Genomic DNA, 20,986 nt, shown 5'->3' with positions numbered 1-20,986 from the left:
GATAAATAAGCTGACGGAATAAGTTGTTTAGCGTTGACGTCATGGCTTAGTTTCAATACAGAAATCTGGAATTTGATAACCTTAAATAATGACACAATGCATACAAAAAAATTATTCAACAGCATTATAATATTTTCAAGACCTGTAGAAAACCGCTACCACGTAGCGTAGCATATCTTTCAATGAGTTTCCTAGCAGACGCTGTTTGAAACTATGGGGGAAAGTGGTTATGGTACAAAGTTAATTAGTACATTAATATTGTGTTTGACAGTTGTGTTGGCGTCATCAAAAAACGATGTGTTTAATGAAGAGCTGCTTTTAAAACCACTGCCTGATGATCATGTATATGCATATTTCCAATTTACTACCGTATGGGATGTTGAACCGGACGCAGAATCTTGTAAGTTTATATTCTGTTTTTATTTACCAGGTTACAGTTTGTGTATTACAAGATTTTTGATGAGCAATGGCAGTATGTTCGTTTTAAAGCTCAGAACTGCTGCATCGTCCCTGTATTAGTTCACATTTCAGAGCTACAGATCCCTGGGTAAAAAACTTTCTTTAATATGTAACGAATTAAAGACGCGTTTTTGTTGTTGTGGTCTTCAGTCCTGAGACTGGTTTGATGCAGCTCTCCATGCTACCCTATCCTGTGCAAGCTTCTTCATCTCCCAGTACTTACTGCAACCCACATCCTTCTGAATCTACTTAGTGTATTCATCTCTTGGTCTCCCTCTACGATTTTTACCCTCCACGCTGCCCTCCAATGCTAAATTTGTGATCCCTTGATGCCTCAGAACATGTCCTACTAACCGGTCCCTTCTTTTTGTCAAGTTGTGACACATACTCCTCTTCTCCCCAATTCTATTCAATACCTCCTCATTAGTTATGTGATCTACCCATCTAATCTTCAACATTCTTCTGTAGCACCACATTTCGAAAGCTTCTATTCTCTTCTTATCCAAACTATTTATCGTCCATGTTTCACTTCCCATGGCAACACTCCACACAGATACTTTCAGAAACGACTTCCTGACACTTAAATCTATACTTGATGTTAGCAAATTTCTCTTCTTGAGAAACGCTTTCCTTGCCATTGCCAGTTCACATTTTATATCTTCTCTACTTCGACCATCATCAGTTATTTTGCTCCCCAACTAGCAAAACTCCTTTACTACTTTAAGTGTCTCATTTCCTAATCTAATTCCCTCAGCATCACCTGACTTATTTCGACCACATTCCATTATCATCGTTTTGCTTTTGTTGATGTTCATCTTATATCCTCCTTTCAAGACACTGTCCATTCCGTTCAACTGCTCTTCCAAGTCCTTTGCTGTCTCTGATAGAATTACAATGTCATCGGCGAACCTCAAAGTTTTTATTTCTTCTCCATGGATTTTAATACCTACTCCGAATTTTTCTTTTGTTTCCTTTACTGCTTGCTCAATATACAGATTGAATAACATCGAGGAGAGTCTACAACCCTGTCTCACTCCCTTCCCAACCACTGCTTCCCCTTCATGTCCCTCGACTCTTATAACTGCCATCTGGTTTCTGTACAAATTGTAAATAGCCTTTCGCTCCCTGTATTTTACCCCTGCCACCTTTAGAATTTGAAAGAGAGTATTCCAGTCAACATTGTCAAAAGCTTTCTCTAAGTCTATAAATGCTAGGAACGTAGGTTTGCCTTTCCTTAATCTATTTTCTAAGATAAGTCGTAAGGTCAGTATTGCCTCACGTGTTCCAACATTTCTACGGAACCCAAACTGATCTTGGCTTCTACCAGTTTTTCCATTCGTCTGTAAAGAATTTGCGTTAGTATTTTGCAGCTGTGACTTATTAAACTGATAGTTCGGTAATTTTCACATCTATCAACACCTGCTTTCTTCGGGTTTGGAATTATTATATTCTTCTTGAAGTCTGAGGGTATTTCGCCTGTTTCATACATCTTGCTCACCAGATGGTAGAGTTTTGTCAGGACTGGCTCTCCCAAGGCCGTCAGTAGTTCCAATGGAATGTTGTCTACTCCCGGGGCCTTGTTTCGACTGAGGTCTTTCAGTGCTCTGTCAAACTCTTCACACAGTATCATATCTCCCATGTCATCTTCATCCTCTTCCATGTCCATAATATTGTCCTCGAGGACATCATTCTTGTATAGACCCTCTGTATACTACTTCCACCTTTCTGCTTACCCTTCTATGCTTAGAACTGGGTTTCCATCTGTGCTCTTGATATGCATACAAGTGGTTCTCTTTTCTCCAAAGGTCTCTTTAATTTTCCTGTAGGCAGTATCTATCTTACCCCTAGTGAGATAAGCATCTACATCCTTACATTTGTCCTCTAGCCATCCCTGCTTAGCCATTTTGCACTTCCTGTCAATCTCATTTTTGAGACGTCTGTATTCCTTTTTGCCTGCTTCATTTACTGCATTTTTGTATTTTCTCCTTTCATCAATTAAGTTCAATATTTCTTCTGTTACCCAAGGAATTCTACTAGCCCTCGTCTTTTTACCTACTTGATCCTCTGCTGCCTCACTACTTCATCCCTCAGTGCTACCCATTCTTCTTCTACTGTACCTCTTTCCCCCATTCCTGTCAATTGTTCCCTTAATCTCTCCCTGAAACTTTGTACAACATTTGGTTCTTTCAGTCTATCCATGTCCCATCTCCTTAAATTCCCACCTTTTTGCATTTTTTTCAGCTTTAATCTACAGTTCATAACCAATAGATTGTGGTCAGAGTCCACATCTGCCCCTGGAAATGTCTTACAATTTAAAACCTGGTTCCTAAATCTCTGTCTTACCATTATATAATCTATCTGATACCTTCTAGTATCTCCAGGATTCTTCCATGTATACAACCTTCTTTCATGATTCTTGAACCAAGTGTTAGCTATGATTAAGTTATGCTCTGTGCAAAACTCTACCAGGCGGCTTCCTCTTTCATTGCTTAGCCCCAATCCATATTCACCTACTATGTTTCCTTCTCTCCCTTTTCCTACTCTCGAATTCCAGTCACCCATGACTATTAAATTTTAGTCTCCCTTCACTACCTGAATAATTTCTTTTATCTCATCATACATTTCTTCAATTTCTTCATCATCTGCAGAGCTAGTTGGCATATAAACTTGTACTACTGTAGTAGGCGTGGGTTTCGTTTCTATCTTGGCCACAATAATGCGTTCACTATGCTGTTTGTAGTAGCTTACCCACGCTCCTATTTTTTTATTCATTACTAAACCTACTCCTGCATTACCCCTATTTGATTTTGTGTTTATAACCCTGTGTTCACCTGACCAAAAGTCTTGTTTCTCCTGCCACCGAACTTCACTATTTCCCACTATATCTAACTTTTAACGTATCCATTTCCCTTTTTAAATTTTCTAATCTACCTGCCCGGTTAAGGGATCTGACGTTCCACGCTCCGATCTGTAGAACGCCAGTTTTCTTTTTCCTGGTAACGACGTCCTCTTGAGTAGTCCCCACCCGGAGGTCCGAATGGGGGACTATTTTACCTCCAGGATATTTTACGCAAGAGGACGCCATCATCATTTATCCATACAGTAAAGCTGCATGCCCTCGGGAAAAATTACGGCTGTAGTTTCCCCTTGCTTTCAGCCGTTCCCAGTAGCAGCACAGCAAGGCCGTTTTGGTTAATGTTGCAAGGCCAGGTCAGTCAATCATCCAGACTGTTGCCCCTGCAACTACTGAAAAGGCTACCGTCCCTCTTCAGGAACCACACGTTTGTCTGGCCTCTCAACAGATACCCCTCCGTTGTGGTTGCACCTACGGTACGGCCATCTGTATCGCTGAGGCACGCAAGCCCCCCCACCAACAGCGAGGTCCATGGTTCATGGGGAAGAAAGAAGTGTTAGGGGAGAAAATATGAGATGAAAAGCCAAAATTTGTAATTGTGCAATGAAGAACTCGGTCTGTTTCTAGGTATTATAACAAAGAAGTTAACGCCAGACCAAAGTGAATATAGGAGAGTACTTGATAAATATGCAATTAATCACCATTGCTTTGTTTCATCATCTTATGGATTTACATAACTTATGTGCTGGTTCTAGAGAAATTTTGCACTAGTTGTCATATTGCACAGCCCTTAGTGACCTCAATAGAAATATGATGTTCAGTGATCAGAGGTCAAGACACAACTCCAGTACTTAGATGTTAGTTTTGTACTGTTTGCATTGAACCGTGATTACAGATTTTATCACATTGACATTGCCTTCTGATGTTATCCTGACCATATTGGCTCCTCAGATCTTTGTGACAATTCTCATTAGTGGTACATTACATTTAATCATGTGGCTTATATATACAACAATGTGCAAGACTTTTCAACAATTCCAGTTTTTAGCATTCTGTTGGAAGGTCATGTTGACGTCCACAATTGTTTGTGAATCTGGTTCCAGATTTCTCTCTGGTCGCCAAATGGTTCTCATGTTTGATCTTTCCAACTCCTGCACACTTAATAATAAATTTTAATTTCTAATTGAGTCAGAGTTTATAGAGAGTGTATGTACTGAGGTTATGTGCCAAACCCAAGAAAGGGCAGTTACTGAAAAAGGCTGATTTACATTAAATCCATTAAATTGCTAATGGCAGGCAGTGAGTAACAAATTCCCTTGAGAAAATTTATTCCTGCGCCACTGATAGTAAACACACACACACACACACACACACACACACACACACACACACACACACACCTGTATGAAAAACGAACTGTACTCTCATGCCTGATAAGCAGAATCACATATTTCACCTAAATTCACATAAGCAAACATGAGCAAATATAAAGAAGAACTGATGATAACAGGCACTGCTGGCCTTAAATCGTTACAAATAAATCATCTATGTCAGCAAAACATGTTCCATCAAATGTGTATGTACTTTGATATTATATTGCTAAATATGAATAATTTATTTCCTCATTAGAAAGAGCAATTGTTTTTATACTAGAAAGGATATGTTTTTTTTTTAGGCCCTCTGAATAAGGTTTAAAAACAAGCTTTAAAATACTGTTTTTGTTATATTTGAAAGATTTTTGTTATTCTTAGGGGCTGTAATTTTGTGTATTTGTTAATTTTGATTTATATCTATTCTCACCCAGTAAAGCTGTTATTCAAGAAAGGCTCAAGGTAAGGTGTAGGAAACTTCTGATTAGTAAGACTTCTCCCAGTCTTTTCAAAAGTATTTAAAAAAACTTGTGGCAACTCAGATCCAATATTTCATAGCAAAATATAATATTGTGTAAATCAGTTTGATTTCCAGAAAGACAAGAGCAGGGGATTACGGAAGTGTCCTATTCCACCTGCCTGCTGTGACCCATGACTCATCAGTAGTGCGGAAATGGCTATTCTAAGCATCTCCAATGTGGCACCTATGACGTCACTATACGCACATGGCAACAAACACAAAAATACATATAAATATGACAATAACATCTCCCTCCAAAAATACAATCAAACTAACAGGACAATGCAGGAAATTGGGGGCTTTAGGGTGCGGACAAGCTAAATATAACAATAAAAAAACACAACACAATCCCAAACCACACAAAATGACGGAAAAAAAACAGCATTCTGCTACACCAACAAAATCTATAGGAATCTGACAGTTCCCTTGACCTATATAGGTCCACCACACCTAATGATACCAAAATACCGACACCTACAGCTAAAAACTACGAAAACTGGAATTGGACATTTCCCTTTACCACAGTTGACGAAACCAAAACGCCAGTACCTAAAACTAATACTATGAAAATTGGAATCAGTGAGTTCCCTTGCCCTTTATAGTCAACCACAACTATTGATACAAAAAAACCAACACCTAAAACTATGAAAAATAAAACCAAAACCACAACACCTCAGTATAAAAATCAAACATCCCTGCATAAATCAAGACATTCGGTACACCATAAATATACGAAATATCACAACTCGAGAAGAATAGACCCAAAATAACAATTACTTCTTACCACCAACAAATTCCGGCACTGCAAACTAGGTCGGACCGACCCCCCTCCCAGCCCTTCCCTACACACACACACACACACACACACACACACACACACACATATGTACCGGTCCCTGGTCTGAGACTATGAAATTCTGATCAACCTCATTTTCTTGCGACAAATACTACACTTCACAATCTCATCGATCAGTCCAAATAACTGGCGGAATTTAATAATGAACAACATGTCATCCCTGATCTCCTGCCGTAACGTATCACTGTTACATTTCATTGTCATATCAATACCTAACAACAGAAACCACACAATAAATTAGATGTCTTACTGCACCACAGACAACAAACCAGTAACACCAAACACATAAACAAACAAAAAACAAAACAAAAGATAATTGGTAACACACTGGAAAAGCTTCCAAACCTTACATCCCTAACTACAAACACTGCCAACAATTTCACACACACACACACACACACACACACACACACACACACACACACACTCACTAGCAGAGGGTACCATCAAACACAACAAGATGACATCTACAAACACAACCAACTCAAAAACTCCACGCCGTAATGACGTCACACACCACAACACCCTTACGTCACGAGTCAAAGCAGACGAGTGGAATCGGATGCTTCCACCAGCAAATTTGTTGAGAACATCTGCTTACCTTTAGACAAGTCCCATAGAGTCATGGAAAATTTTGTGAACTTGCAAAGGCTTTTGTATCTGCAAAGCACTCCCTATTGCTCCATAAATCAGATAGAGACTTAATAGTAGTGCTTTGAGATGGTTCACACTGTATTTATCTGAGAGAAAGCCAAGGGTAGTTGTAATGCCCGGTAAAGGAAATTGTTTCTCTGACTGCAAAATTATTTCACATGGATACTCAAATGGTTCCACTTTAGGCTGTTTTTATTTCATATAAATGATTTACTTCTCAATGTAACGTGCAGATAACACATCTGTAATCACTGAAAGTGAAACAACTGAACAAAGTCCCCAAAAAGTCATTGATGCCATAACCAGCCTAGATGATTCAGATGATCTAAATATTTAAATTAAATAATTTAAAACTAAACAATCAAACTTCCAAATTACCCATAAAAATCAGACACTTAAGGGAGCATATTCTGTCGAATTGCTGCAGATATTTGTTGGAACAAATTGTCATAAACAAGTTAAACAGTCTTCCACTTACAAATGACATGGACTCTCGAAAAATTGTTTAATACTGTTGCTTTGAATCTTTTTAGGGTACTGAATTATCTTTTTTGAGAATGAAACTAGTGTAAATAGGAGGATATTATCAATATCACTAAGATCTACTGCTAGAAATATGCATGATATTAAGTGTGTGGTTTCATGCTGACCACAGTTTGGGGTTTTAAATGTTTTAACTGTGGTGTTTATTTACATGTATGAATTGTTCATGTTTATATGCAACCTTTCTTAATTATTTGCAGTAAACCATTTTCAACATTTGTTTGATACTAGGAACAAATAATATTTCGTGTTATCTCATAGATCAAAACCCTATTCTTAGACCCTCCAGCAAAAGCCTATGACAATCTGTAGTAAATTAAAAGTGAAAAAGTGGAATGAACTTTGCTGGAAAGAAAATTAGATCCCATCCTTGTGCAAAAATGTTGTTATTCACACACACAAACTTTCAATGTGGATAAATTTAACTTTGTAGGGAAATTTAATAAACCTACATTAACATTAATTGGTTTCCTCTGTATGTGTCTCAATTATATTATGTATGTTTATGTATATAACGTAGCAATAAAATTCTGATTCTGCTATCTTACATATGATTGTACAGATGTACTTTTTCAGATATTAGACTAAACCACATACATTGGTTTCCACATACACTGAGGTGACATAAGTCTTGGGTTAGTGATATGCACATATACAGATGGGAGCAGTATCTCTTTCACAGGTTACAAAGGGCAGTACATTGGAAGAGCTGTCATTTGTACTCGGATGATTCATGTGAAAAGGTTTCTGATGTGATTATGGCCATACAATGTAAATTGATGGACTTTGAATGTGGCATGGTAATTGGAGCTTGATGCATGGGGCATTCAATTCCAGAAATGGTTAGGCAATTCAACATTCAGAGATCCACAGTGTGCTGAGAATACCAGACTTCAGGCATTACCTCTCACCGTGGGCAACACAGTGGCAGACAGTATTCACTTAATGACTAAGAGCAGCACTATTTGTGTAGAGTTGTCAGTGCTAACAGACAAGCAACACTGCATGAAATGACCACAGAAACCAATGTGGGATGAACGACAAACATAACAGTTAGGACAGTGCGGCGAAATTGGGTGTTAAAGGGGTATAGCAGCAGATGACTGACACGAGTGCCTTTGCCAGCAGCACATCGTCATCTGCAGTGCCTCTCCTGAGCTCGTGACCATATCAGTTGGACTCTAGACTACTGGAAAACAGTGGTCTGGTCAGATGAGTCCCAATTTCAGTTGAAAGAGCTGATGGTAGGGTTCGAGTGAGTTGTAGACCTCACGAAGGCATGGACCCAGGTTGTCGACAAGGCACTGTGCAGGCTGCTTGTGGCTCCCTAATGGTATGAACTATGTTTACATGGAATAGACTGGGCCCTCTAGTCCAACTGAACTCATCTCTGACCAGAAATGGTTATGGTCGGCTACTTGGAGACCATTTGAAGTCATTTATGGACTTCATGTTCCCAAACAATGATAGAATTTTTATGGATGTCAGTGAACCATGTCACCAGGCCACAGTTGGTTTGAAGAACATTGTACAACAAATAGAGCGAATGATTTGACCACCCAGATCACCCAGCATGAATCCATCGAACATTTATGGGACACAATTGAGAGGTCAGTTTGTGCTCAGAATCCTGCACTGGCAACACTTTTGCAATTATGGAAAACAATAGAGGCAGCACGGCTCAGTATTTCTGCAGGAGATGTCAAATAACTTGTTGATTCCGTTCAATGTCTAGTTGCTGCACTACACCTGGCAAAAGGAGGTCTAACACAATATTAGGAGGTATTTCACACTTTTGTCACCTTAGTATACAATTTTTATACAAAGAAATGTTATAATTTAGTATATAAAGGGGTTTTTGCTCTTCTGTCTGTTCAATATTTCTTCTTTCTTCTGGATTTTTTTTTTCTTCATTGGAGATTACACTTCTTTCGGGAAAGTCAGCCATAACTGTATGTCGGGGGAGACTTACCGGATGGGATGAGAAGGAAAGACTGATTGTTGGTAACTGCCAACAACAAGTCTTTCCTTCTCATCCCATCCGGTAAGTCTCCCCCGATCCACAGTTCTGGGTGACTTTCCCAAAATCTACACCTTTTACTAGACCTCTCCAATCCATTTCCTTCATCCCTCAATCCTTCTGCCTGTGTTTTCTGCCGCCAGTTGGTGAGTATATTTTAAATCTGTCCAATTCATTGGCTAGCCAGTTTTCCTCCAGTCACCTATGTTGGCTTTGTCAACTCACAATGAAACTATAACACTGGAATATGAAACAATGTCCCAAGAAATCATGGCATATTCTGAGAAATACACAGAGCATAAAATAAATACGAAAATCAGTAACTAACCTTTTAATCCATAACAGCAAGATCAGTAATCATTGGTCTTGTGCTCTCCATGTCTAAAACCAAAGTAACCGATTCGTATTTCTAGATTCAGCATGTATCACTGGTTAATGTATACTATTTCCCGATTGGCACCGATCAATGGAAACAAATTGTAAACAGTGGCACACAGCAGAAGAGCCACCAAGACTGAAAATGGACTGTAGCCCTTAGTCCGATAGCTGCTGATGTCTGGCAGTCTTTTTTTTTAGTGTGCCTTTTGGCCACTCAGTGCCTCCTTTGTGGTGAATAGTGGTTGATATTGAACATTAAAATTATTATGTATAGGACAGATGAATTTGGATGTTGATCTTGAGTTACCATTTTGCACAATTAAACAATGGAAAATACAGGCTGGAATACCAACAAAATAAGGAAAAGGTTATATTGCTACCCACCGTAAAGATGACACATTGAGTTGCTGACAGGCACAACAAAAAGACAATTACATACTTAGCTTTTGACCAAAGCCTTCTTAAGAAGCACACAAACAAGCAGACCTCACACACACATAACCACCATCTCCAGCTGCTCATACCAGAATGCAGCTATCGAATCAAACAAAAACAGCTATCATAGGGTGCAGCCCCTCCAAGGGTTCACCACTCTTTGACGAGTTTGTGCTTAGCTACCATGGAGCCTTTGCAGCAGCACCTGTTCCCTTTCCATGCTGCACATCTCTCCTCCTGCTATTCTTTTTCCCCTCCTTTGAGGAATGTGTCTGAGATATTTTTAGGAATGTATTTTGAAGTTTTAGTAGCCTGACATTAGAACAGTCCCTCAACTGTTTTTTCTTTCTTTCTTTCTTTCTTCATTCTCCATATCCTACCCTTTCTCTGCTTTGGCATTTTAGGTTCCTCTTTGTTTCTTCCTCCTCTCTGTGTATTCCTGAAAGTTGAAGGTTGGGCCATGTGTTACCTGGTGACCAGGTAACATGTACTATCCGACCTCCAGTTGGAAGGAGCACGCCATCAGAGACACTGGCAGTCGTGGGGGATTTTCTTGCAATGAGCCAATCACCATGTCAGTCTGTCTACTAAACATAAACAGAATGAAGCTAAAGATTCAAAGACTCTCCCAGCTGCAGTCCTTTACTACGGTTAATCTGTTTATTACTCAGAAAGGTGTTGATGCAGTTGCATGCCCTGTGATATCCTGCTCTTGTTTACATAATGGAACTTTACTTTTTGAGACCAGTTGTGGTTTTCAAGCCCAACAGCTGCTTGCAGCTTCGCTCCTTCACAGCTATCCTTTTTCTGTCGAGGCCCATCAAATGCTGAATTCTGCAGGTCTTTTTTTTACGCTAGGCTGCTTGATGGTCTGACCAAGGGAGAAATCCAAAATTACCCCTCTTGTCAGGGCATCACTGCAATCCATCAGGTAATGAAAAAGGTTGATGCAACATTAGTAACTACACGCACTCTTTTTCTCATGTTTGATTGAGTAGTGCATCCATTGAAAATCAAAGCTGTCTATGAAGTCATCACAGTCTGACCATACACTCCAAATCCAATGTGTTGCTACCAGTGTCAACACTACAATCACACATGCATGTCCTGTTGAAACTTGGCCAAATGTGTGAACTTGTGGTAGGGATGCTCACGAGGACGATTGCTGCCCTCCTTGCCGCCGTATAAATTGCAATAGAGATCATGCAGCCTCATCCTGAGAATACCCCGTGTATCTCAGTGAGTGGGCCGTCCAGGAGATCTGGGTGAAGGAAAATGTATGTTACTCTGTTGCTTGTTAGTTGTTGGCTAGGTGAAAGCCCTGCATTTTACCATCTGGCACCCAAAGTGCTGTTATTCCTATGCCTCGCTCTATGAAGGACATGGCCATGCAGACTTGCAACCTCAGATTCAGCACTGCAGTTGTAAAATTGCCGAGTATCACAGTAACATCCCTGTCTCCTTCCCCTCCAGCTGTGTAACAAGCCACCAAATCTTCGCGAACGTGGTGAAATCAGCTGCTACACAACTGGCAGGTCAGAAAGGACAAGAGTAATACTACTGCAAAGACTTTTTATGTCTCTGCACCCAACAAACGTCTGAGTCTTCATCTGCCAACCACAAAGGCTCTTAGAACTCGACAAAAGCAAAAGGTCTTCTCCTTTCCTGACTTGTAGATCCTCTGTGACAGAGTCGCTGCCTGGTATCCTCATCAGCCACCTTCCATTTTGCCGGTGCAGATCACCTACCGTTTTTCTGCCGTGGAATCTGCAGGCTGACCCAGTGAGAATGCTGACATCTCTGTAGATCTCATGGAACAGGATCTTCCAGCCCTGTAGTACTGAGTTTTCGAAGGTTGGCACTCGGCAGCTGCCAAGGTGACAACTCTTCATTTGTTCCCTCCTCCCTTTATCCCATTATGACTCCTCTAAGGGAGTGTTCATGGCTCTAGATCCAACAAGGAGGAATTACGGCTGCCCTTGGAATCACAGTGTCCACTTGTTCTCTGCCTCCAAGAAACAATATTGTGTCCTTGCGACCGCTTTGACCTCTCATATTTCCTTCTGGTCCACTTTGACCATCCCCTCTGGAGATGGCATTCCGTCTCAAGGGCGATTCGTGCTGCTCATCTGGCATGACGTTTATAGCCAAACAATCTCACTGAACACTCAGCTGCAAGCTGTTGCAGCCCGCATTATCCTTCTTCACTTGACCTTTTCTCTTTACAATGTATACATCCCTGCGTCATTCAGTGTCACCAGGGCAGTCTTCCTCCAGCTAATTGATCACTCCCTCACACCTTTATGCTGCTCGGTGACTTTAATGCAGACCATTCCCTGTCGGGTTCTTTCAGAACCCTTCAGAGAGGTGCCATCTTGGTTGGCCTTCTCAATCAATTCAACCTCGTCTGTATTAACACTGGAGCACCCACTTTCTTTTCAGATGCCACGCACACCTACTCCCATTTGGACCTCTCATTCTGCACTGCCCAGCTTGCCCATCATCTTGAGTGGTCTGTTCTCTCTGACACAAACTTGAGCAACCATTTCTTGTGCTATCCATTTGCTGATTTCTACCCCACCTACGTGTAAACCCAATTGGCAGCTTTCTAAGACTGACTGGAGGCTTTATTCCTCCCTGGCGACCTTTAACAAATGGCATTTCCACAGTTGTGATGACCCGATAGAATACCTCAGGAATGTTATTTTTACCACTGCAGAAGGTTACATATGTCACACTTCATCTGTACTGTGCCGTGTCCCAGTCTCATGGTGGACTGAAGCGTGCCGCGATGCGATTCATGCATAGAGACGTGGTCTCTACATTTTTAACCATCATCCTACAATGGTGAACTGTATTTGTTATAAACAGTTGTGTGTGCAGTGTTGTTGCATTCTTCGTGATAGCTAAAAAGCTAGTTGGATTTCCTGTACTAGTGTTTTCAACAGTTCCACTCCCTCTTCCATCATGTAGGGCAGCCTTTGTTGGCTCTCTGGGACCTAGGTCTGTTCCCCGATTTTCAGCCTGACCATAGCAGGTGATGTCATTGTGGACCCTATAGCTATCTCCAACACCTTGGGCCAATATTTTGTGGAGATTTTGAGCTCCATCCAGTATCAACCCGCCCTCTTTCCTTGGAAACAAGTGGAGTCAGCTCGGATGATACCTTTCTCCTCTCAGATCGTGAATGCTACAATGCCACTATTACTATGAGGGAATTAGAGCATGCTCTTGCTTCACACCGATCTTCAGCCCCAGGGCCAGACGATGTTGGCCTTCAGATGTTGCAGCACCTTTCTTTTGCAGGCAAGCACTTTCTCCTTCATATATACAATCACATCTGGATAGACGTGTTTCCCAGACGCGGGTCTGAAGCCACTGTCATATCTGTATCTAAGCCTGGTAAGGACTACTGCCCCATTTCTCTCACCAGTTGTGTTTTCAAGGTGATGGAACATATGATTCATGGCTGGTTGGCTTGAATCTCACAACCTACTAACCACTGCACAATGTGGATTTTGAGCGTGCCGTTCTGCAGTTGACCATCTCGTCACTTCGTCAACCCATGTCTGGAATGTCTCTCTGCCGAAATACCAGACTGTGGCGTGTTTTCTGGTGTGGAGAAGGCCTACAATTCCTGCTGGAGGACTGGTATCCTCCATACTCTATACACATGGAGCTTCCAAGGCTTTTTAAAAGACTGAGTTTTCAAGGTACGTGTGGGTTCTGCCTTGTTGGACATCTTCATCCAGGAGAATAGGGAGTTTCAAGGCTCATCCGGAGTGTTGTCCTCTTTGCTATAACCATTAACCCTATTAATGGCCTGGCTCCCACTGGACATCTCTGCAGAGTCTTCAGTAGTCTCAATCGTCTTTACTCATGGAGCATTGACAGTGGCTTTCATGTTTCCACTGACTAAACTGTTTGTATGAATTTCTGGCAGCGCAATGGGTTTCTTCCACCATCTTTACACATTGGGCCTGCTGCTCTTCCATTTGCTGAAACTACAAAATTTCTAGGGCTCATGGTTGATAGAAAACAATCTTGGTCCTCCCATGTGTGTTACCTGGCTGCACACTGTATCCAGTCCCTCAATGTCCTACACATGTCCTCAGTGGTACCTCCTGGGGAGCAGATCAGACCACTCTTCTCCATTTGTACTGATTCCTTGTCTGTTTGAAACTAGACTAGGAATTGTTTTGTTTATCCATCTGCACGTCCGTCCATCTTATGTTGTCTTAATACAGTCCATCATCATGGAATCTGTATGGCCACTAGTGCTCTTTGCACTAGCCCAGTTGAGAGTCTCTATACAGATGCTGCAAAACTAATGCTGTCATACCGAAGTGATGTTCTCATCAGCAGGTACACTTGCCGTTTGTCTGCCAAGCCTAGCTACCCTTCCTATGCCTCCTTTTTCGATGACTCACTTGACCACCACTATGGGGCACGTCCCCTCTTCTCTGTTACCTCGTGGAGTTTGCTTTCAGCTCCTATTCCAGGAGCTTAATTTCATGCTACCTGCCCATTCCCAGTGGATGTGAACCCTTCACCATGTCGGTTTTGTGCGGCGGCCTGTATTCATCTGGGACTACCTTGGATTCAATCTATTGCAGTAAGTTTCTCGACCTTTGTACACAATTTAATGTCAGCACCTTCGTGTACACTGATGGCTCCAAGACTGACAGTGGTGTCGGGTGTGCCTTCATCATTGGCACTTGGCACTTTACGGTATCAGCTTACAGAACACTGCTCAGTATTTACAGTGGAGCTCTTCACCCTGTATCAAGCCATGCAGTACATCCGGCGACACAGGCTTTTAAATTGTGTCATTTACTTCGACTCTCTCAGTGCCCTTCAGAGCCTGTGTGTGCTGTACATAGTCCATCCCTTAGTGCGATGGGTCCAAGAAAGCTTCCATTTGCTGGCTGTTGAGGGAGCCACTGTGATGTTTTTGTGGGTTTCTGGTCACGTCAGTCTGATGGGACATGAGGCTGTTGACGTTGCTGCCAAGGCTGCAATCCTTTTACCTCAGTCTGCTAGCTTTTTCTTGCCTTTGGATGATCTGCTTGTTGCCATCTGTCTGCAGGTGGTGTTGCTTTGGCATCACCACTGGTCTTCTCTTCATGGTAACAAGCTCCGAGAAATTAAACCTCTCCCTGCGGCTTGGCGCACCTGATCTCGGCCCTCTCGCTGCGAGGTGATCATTTTAGCTAAGTTGCATATTGGGCATTGTCATTTTAGCCTTCGCCATTTGTTAAGTGGTGATCCCCCACCACTTTGTGCTCATTGTCAGCAACCTTTGACAGTCCGTCATTTCCTGACTGAATGCCCTTTTTGTAACCATTTACGTTCTCATATATGTGTGCTGTCTGAATTATCAGTGGACAATGTGCAGGCTGTCAACTGCGTTTTACTTTTTATCCAGCATAGCAGTGTGGCAAAGGGCATTTAATCTTTGGTTTCGGACCTCCACTGTCCTGCAGCATATTTTGTGGACCTTTATACATGAGGAAGTTCTTGTTCTTAGCTTACTTTCTTTTCATGGGCTGGGCTTAATGCATAGTCACTTTTAAATTTGTGTACTTCTTGCTGTCCTAAGGTTATAACAATGGCACTTATGACCTTAGTTGTTTTTGTGCCCTAAAAGAAACAAACAAGTAGGGGACTGGGTGTGGTAGCGAGGAGAGAAGAGTGCTGTCTGGTGGAGTGTGTGGGGACTAGATGGAGGCACGACAAGACTGCCCCAGGTGGAGTGTCAGGGGAATGCGGAGCAGAGAGTTGGGGAGGGGAAAATGGGCACTTGAGAAGCAGAGGAGCAGGGAGGGGGCAAGACAGGCAGGTGCTTTGGCAGAGGGCTACAGACAATGAGGGCGACAGAATGTGAATAGTCCTTCTCAATCTCAACACCTTCTCTCCCATCCACTTCACCTAGTCCTGCTAAAACCTGGACATTGATCTTCTCCTCTCTGATGGCTCTGTCCACTCATCTGTCCACATTAAACTCACCAATGACCGAAAATACCTGAATTTGGCAGCTGTCATGCCTTCCACAACAAACAATCCCTCCCATACAACCTGGCCTCAGTAGACAGTATATCTACAGTGACAAAAACTCCTTTGCCCAGTAACGCTAAAGGTCTCACCAAGGCCCTCACAGACAGGGTACTATCGCGAAGACGGACCCCCAGACCTAGTCTGCAGACAGACTCTCCTCCTACCACCCCGAAGAACCAACTACAGAAGAGTGCCCCCTTCATCGCCCATTACCACTGCAGACTGGAACAACTGAACCACATCCTGCTTGAGGCCATTGTTTACCTATCATCGCGCCCTGAAATAAGGAATGTTCTACCGAAGATCCTTCCCACTCTCCTAAAGTGGTGTTCCGCCACCCACCAAATCTCCACAGCATCCTAGCCCATCCAAATACCACCCCAAATCGTAGGCCTAAGCACATGTAGAAGATCCAGGCGCAAGACCTGCCCAATCCACTCACTCAGCATTTTCTATTCCAGTCCTGCCACTGGCTTATCCTACCCCATCAGAGGCAGGACCACTTGTGAAAACAGCCATATCATATACCAGCTCTGCTGCAAACATTACACAGTTTTTTATTTTGGCATGACAACCAACCAGCTGTCCACTAGCATTAGTGGCCACTGGCAAACTTTGCCCAAAAGCGAAGTAAACCACCCTGTGGCACAACATGCAACTGGAACATAACACGCTAGATTTCTGCTTCACTAGCAGAGCCATCTCGCTTCTCCTCTATGTCACCAGCTTTTCTGAACTGTGCAGATGGGAGTTATCCTTAGAACAGATTCTCCGCTCCCAAGATTATCCCCGCCTCAGCCTACGGTAAACTACTATCCCCAGACCCTCCACCCAACAGTTTATTTCCCTACTATTCTGTCTCCTCCTCACTATCCATTATATGCCACCCTCTGGCAACACACTTGCCCGAATTTCCTCTTCCCTGCTCATCAACTTTTCCATCCCCATCCCCACCCCCTCTTTCTTCCCCACCGTTGGCAACGCTGTGCTTGAGGCAGTCTTTTCATGCTGCCATCTAGACACTGTACACATGCCACCAGACAGCTCTCTTCTCTCTCCCCACCTGTACCCTGCTGTCCCTTCCCCTCCACCTTAAGATTACTGCTTTTGCTTCTCTGGTGTGGGTTTCCTGTTCTGAAGAAGGCTTTGTTCAAAAGATAAGTGTGTAACAGTCTTTTCTTTGTGCCTGTCTGCAACTCAACATGTAATCTTTATGGGGAGTAGCAGTGATTTTTTTCCTTACATTTTGCATAATTGATTATTTTGACAATTCAGAGAGCTGAAAGTGTTTTTTGTAATTGCTGATTGTATTTCAACCTGAGAAACAAACGGTGGTGAAACTACACTACTGGCCATTAAAATTGCTACACCAAGAAGAAATGCAGATGATAAATGGGTATTCATTGGACAAATATATTATACTAGAACTGATATGTGATTACATTTTCACGCAATTTGGGTGCATGGATTCTGAGAAATCTGTACCCAGATCAACCACCTCTGGCCATAATAACGGCCTTGATACGCCTGGGCATTGAGTCAAACAGAGCTTTAATGGCGTGTACAGGTACCGCTGCCCATGCAGCTTCAACACGATACCACAGTTCATCAAGAGTAGTGACTGGTGTATTGTGATGAGCCAGTTGCTCGGCCACCATTGCCCTGACATTTACAGTTGGTGAGAGATCTGGAGAATGTGCTGGCCAAGGCAGCAGTCGAACATTTACTGTATCCAGAAAGGCCCGTACAGGACCTGCAACATGTGGTCGTGCATTATCATGCTGAAATGTAGGGTTTCGCAGGGATCGAATGAAGGGTAGAGCCACAGATCGTAACACATCTGAAATGTAACGTCCACTGTTCAAAGTGCCATCAATGCGAACAAGAGGTGACTGAGACGTGTAACAATTGGCACCCCATACCATCACACCGGGTGATATGCCAGTATGGCGATGATGAATACATGCTTCCAATGTGCGTTCACCGCGATGTCACCAAACACGGATGCGACCATCATGTTGCTGTAAACAGAACCTGGATTCGTCCGAAAAAATGACATTTTGCCATTCGTGCAGCCAGGTTCATCATTGAGTACATTATCGCAGGCACTCCTGTCTGTGATGCAGCGCAAGGGTAATCGTGCAGATGCTTGTTGTCTTGCAAACTTCCCCATCTGTTGACTCAGGGATCGAGACGTGGCTGCACGATCCGTTACAGCCATGCGGATAAGATGCCTGTCATCTCGACTGCTAGTGATACGAGGCCATTGGGATCCAGCACGGCGTCCCATATTACCCTCCTGAACCCACCAATTCCATATTCTGCTAACAGTCATTGGATCTTGACCAACGTGAGCAGCAATGTCGCGATAAGATAAACTGCAATCGCGATAGGCTACAATTCGACCTTTATCAAAGTTGGCAACGTGATGGTTCGCATTTCTCCTCCTTACACGAGGCATCTCAACAACGTTTCACCAGGCAACGCCGGTCAACTGCTGTTTGTGTATGAGAAATCGGTTGGAAACTTTCCTCATGTCAGCACGTTGTAGGTGTCGCCACCGGCGCCAACCTTGCGTGTATGCTCTGAAAAGCTAATCATTTGCATATCACAGCATCTTATTCCTGTCGGTTAAATTTCGCGTCTTTAGCACATGATCTTTGTGGTGTAGCAATTTTAATGGCCAGTAGTGTACATTCTGGTTATAATCATGAAACATATTCATCCATTTGCTTCTGTGTGATAGCCTTGCTTCTTGCTCAGTTTGAGTTCTTGCAAAAGCATTTATACAATCCATTAGCAAAAACAACAAATTATCACAATCGATTCTTCTTTTTAGTTTTTTTTTTTTCTCCCAAATTTGATTTCGTGTAATATGAGAATGGTGTATGGTATAGCCTTGAAATTTTAATTGTATGAAGGGTATAAAAAGTTGTGACTATGATCCACAAACTTTCTTCAAATTACTATTAGTTCCAGTAATATAAGTTTATAACACATATGTCCTAAAGGAGAAATTTTTTGAATTTTTTTAGTCAAACACAGTCACCTCTTTCCACGTCCACTGGGTGAGATTGTTGCCCAGTTTGATGTACAAGAATTACACGTGAGTCTCACAGGAGGCCTGTGGCGGCACCAACTTTGGGGATATCCTGTGCGTGATGCAGCACCAGGGGCTGAAGTTTGGGCATGGTTTAAGCCAACCAACAAGGAGTAAGTAATGCTGGTCATTGTTTATTAATTATGCTTTGTAAAGCATCTGTAATAGATTAATGTTCAGTAGTAGATCAATAGCTACGGCTGATCTCCAAGGAAACCACACTCCTGCTATCTTAAAGTAGCAAAAGAATTGATTTTAACTTTAAATGAAATCAAAGACATAACCCATATGAATATTTCCTTCTTTGCATTCAGTCAGCTGATGTTAAAAACAGTGAGAAATTGGATTAGTATTTGGGAGAATGTTAATTCAAATTCTCATCTGGCCATCCATACTTGGGTTTTCCATCATTTCTCTAAATCGTTTAAGAATAATGCTTGGGGTGGGGCGGAGGGGGGTTGGGGGGGGGGGGGGACCTTTCAGAGGACACTATTGATTTCCTGTCCTTTCCGAATCTGAGCTTGTGCTCAGTCTTTAATGACCTTGCCGTGGACTGGACATTAAACCTAAACTTCCTTCCTTCCTTCTTTCCTTCCTTCACTCACTCACTCACTATCAACCAACCACAGGGACCTTCTTTTGACGAACTGTGTTCATTTTGTCTGGCGTGTCCATAAGGGTCTGAAGGATAATCAGGTTGCCACCAGTGCCTTCATCTTGGCCTTCGAGGGTGACCCATTGCCCGAGAAGGTCAAGGTGATGGTCTACCACTGTGATGTCAAGCCATATATCCCTCCCCCGATGCAGTGCATTAAGTGCTGAGGTTTGGCCATATGTCGTCCCGCTGTATTTCCAGTGTCACATGTCGAGATTGTGGTTGTCCTTCGCATCCCAATACTCCATATGTCCTGCCACCCATCTGTGCCAACTGTGGAGGGCATCGTTCACCTTGCTCACCAGACTGCAGGATTTTACAGCAAGAAAGGAAAATCATGGCATATAAGACCCTGGACCGACTGACCTACACCGAGGCTAAGAGGAAATGTGAGTGCCTCCATCCTGTGGCTATGACCTCCTCTTATGCCACTGCTATGATAACAGTTGTAGCCCCACCAGTTCCACTAATTCCAGTTGGCTCTCCAAGCCAGAAGACTACACTTGCACCCTTGATGGTGGGGGGGCACGTCCCTCCCTATTGCTCCCGCACCACTTACCTACCTCTGGAGCACCCGCCCCCCCTCCCCCCTGCCCCCCCCCCTCCCGCCCCCGCCATCGGGGACACCAGTCCCCACTTCTCAGCCAGAGAAGTGCAAGTCTTTTTCAGCTCCTCTCGCCAGGAAGGGGTCCCTTGGGTCACTCCCTTCCCAGGTTTCTGCTAGTGGGAAAGATGACACCCGCAAGCAGCTGGTCGTAGGGCTTCACGATTATCCTCAGTCCTGGAGACTGAATCACAAAATCCCTCCAAGCCAGAGAAACCCAAGGGGCAGTGAGAGAAACCCAAAAAGAAGACCCCCAAGACCAAAGGGAATTCTGGTGGCTCCCACACCACCGCTATCTACAAGTTCTGCGTCTGAGGATGGGGTGGAGATTGTGGCATCACTGAGGACCTAGATCTTGCTGGACTCTGACACAATGGATATAGACTGTTCAGGAAATAAGTTGGATGCGGCAGGTGACCCTGAGGCGTAAACTGCCTCATTGAATGTTCCATGCCTTCCCAGCCTCACGATCACATTATTC

The 20,986-nt window shown here is 42.9% G+C and overlaps 1 protein-coding gene across 1 annotated transcript in view; it reads left to right on the top strand.

Moving 5' to 3' along the window:
• Window positions 1–89: 89 nt before the first annotated feature.
• The window catches only part of LOC126235885 (GPI transamidase component PIG-T), a 110,028-nt gene continuing 89,131 nt past the window's right edge, over window positions 90–20,986 (top strand). Inside the window, exons 1-2 of the mRNA XM_049944811.1 lie at window positions 90–400; window positions 19,182–19,359. Of these exons, the coding sequence (XP_049800768.1) occupies window positions 214–400; window positions 19,182–19,359 (365 nt within the window). The 5' untranslated portion in view covers window positions 90–213. The remainder of the gene's footprint in view (window positions 401–19,181; window positions 19,360–20,986) is intronic.

The sequence above is a fragment of the Schistocerca nitens genome, chromosome 2 (assembly GCF_023898315.1).
Source record: "Schistocerca nitens isolate TAMUIC-IGC-003100 chromosome 2, iqSchNite1.1, whole genome shotgun sequence".
Taxonomy (NCBI): Eukaryota; Metazoa; Arthropoda; class Insecta; order Orthoptera; family Acrididae; genus Schistocerca; species Schistocerca nitens.
Note: the sequence above shows the minus strand (reverse complement) of the source record. Positions and strands in the feature narration are given on the sequence as shown.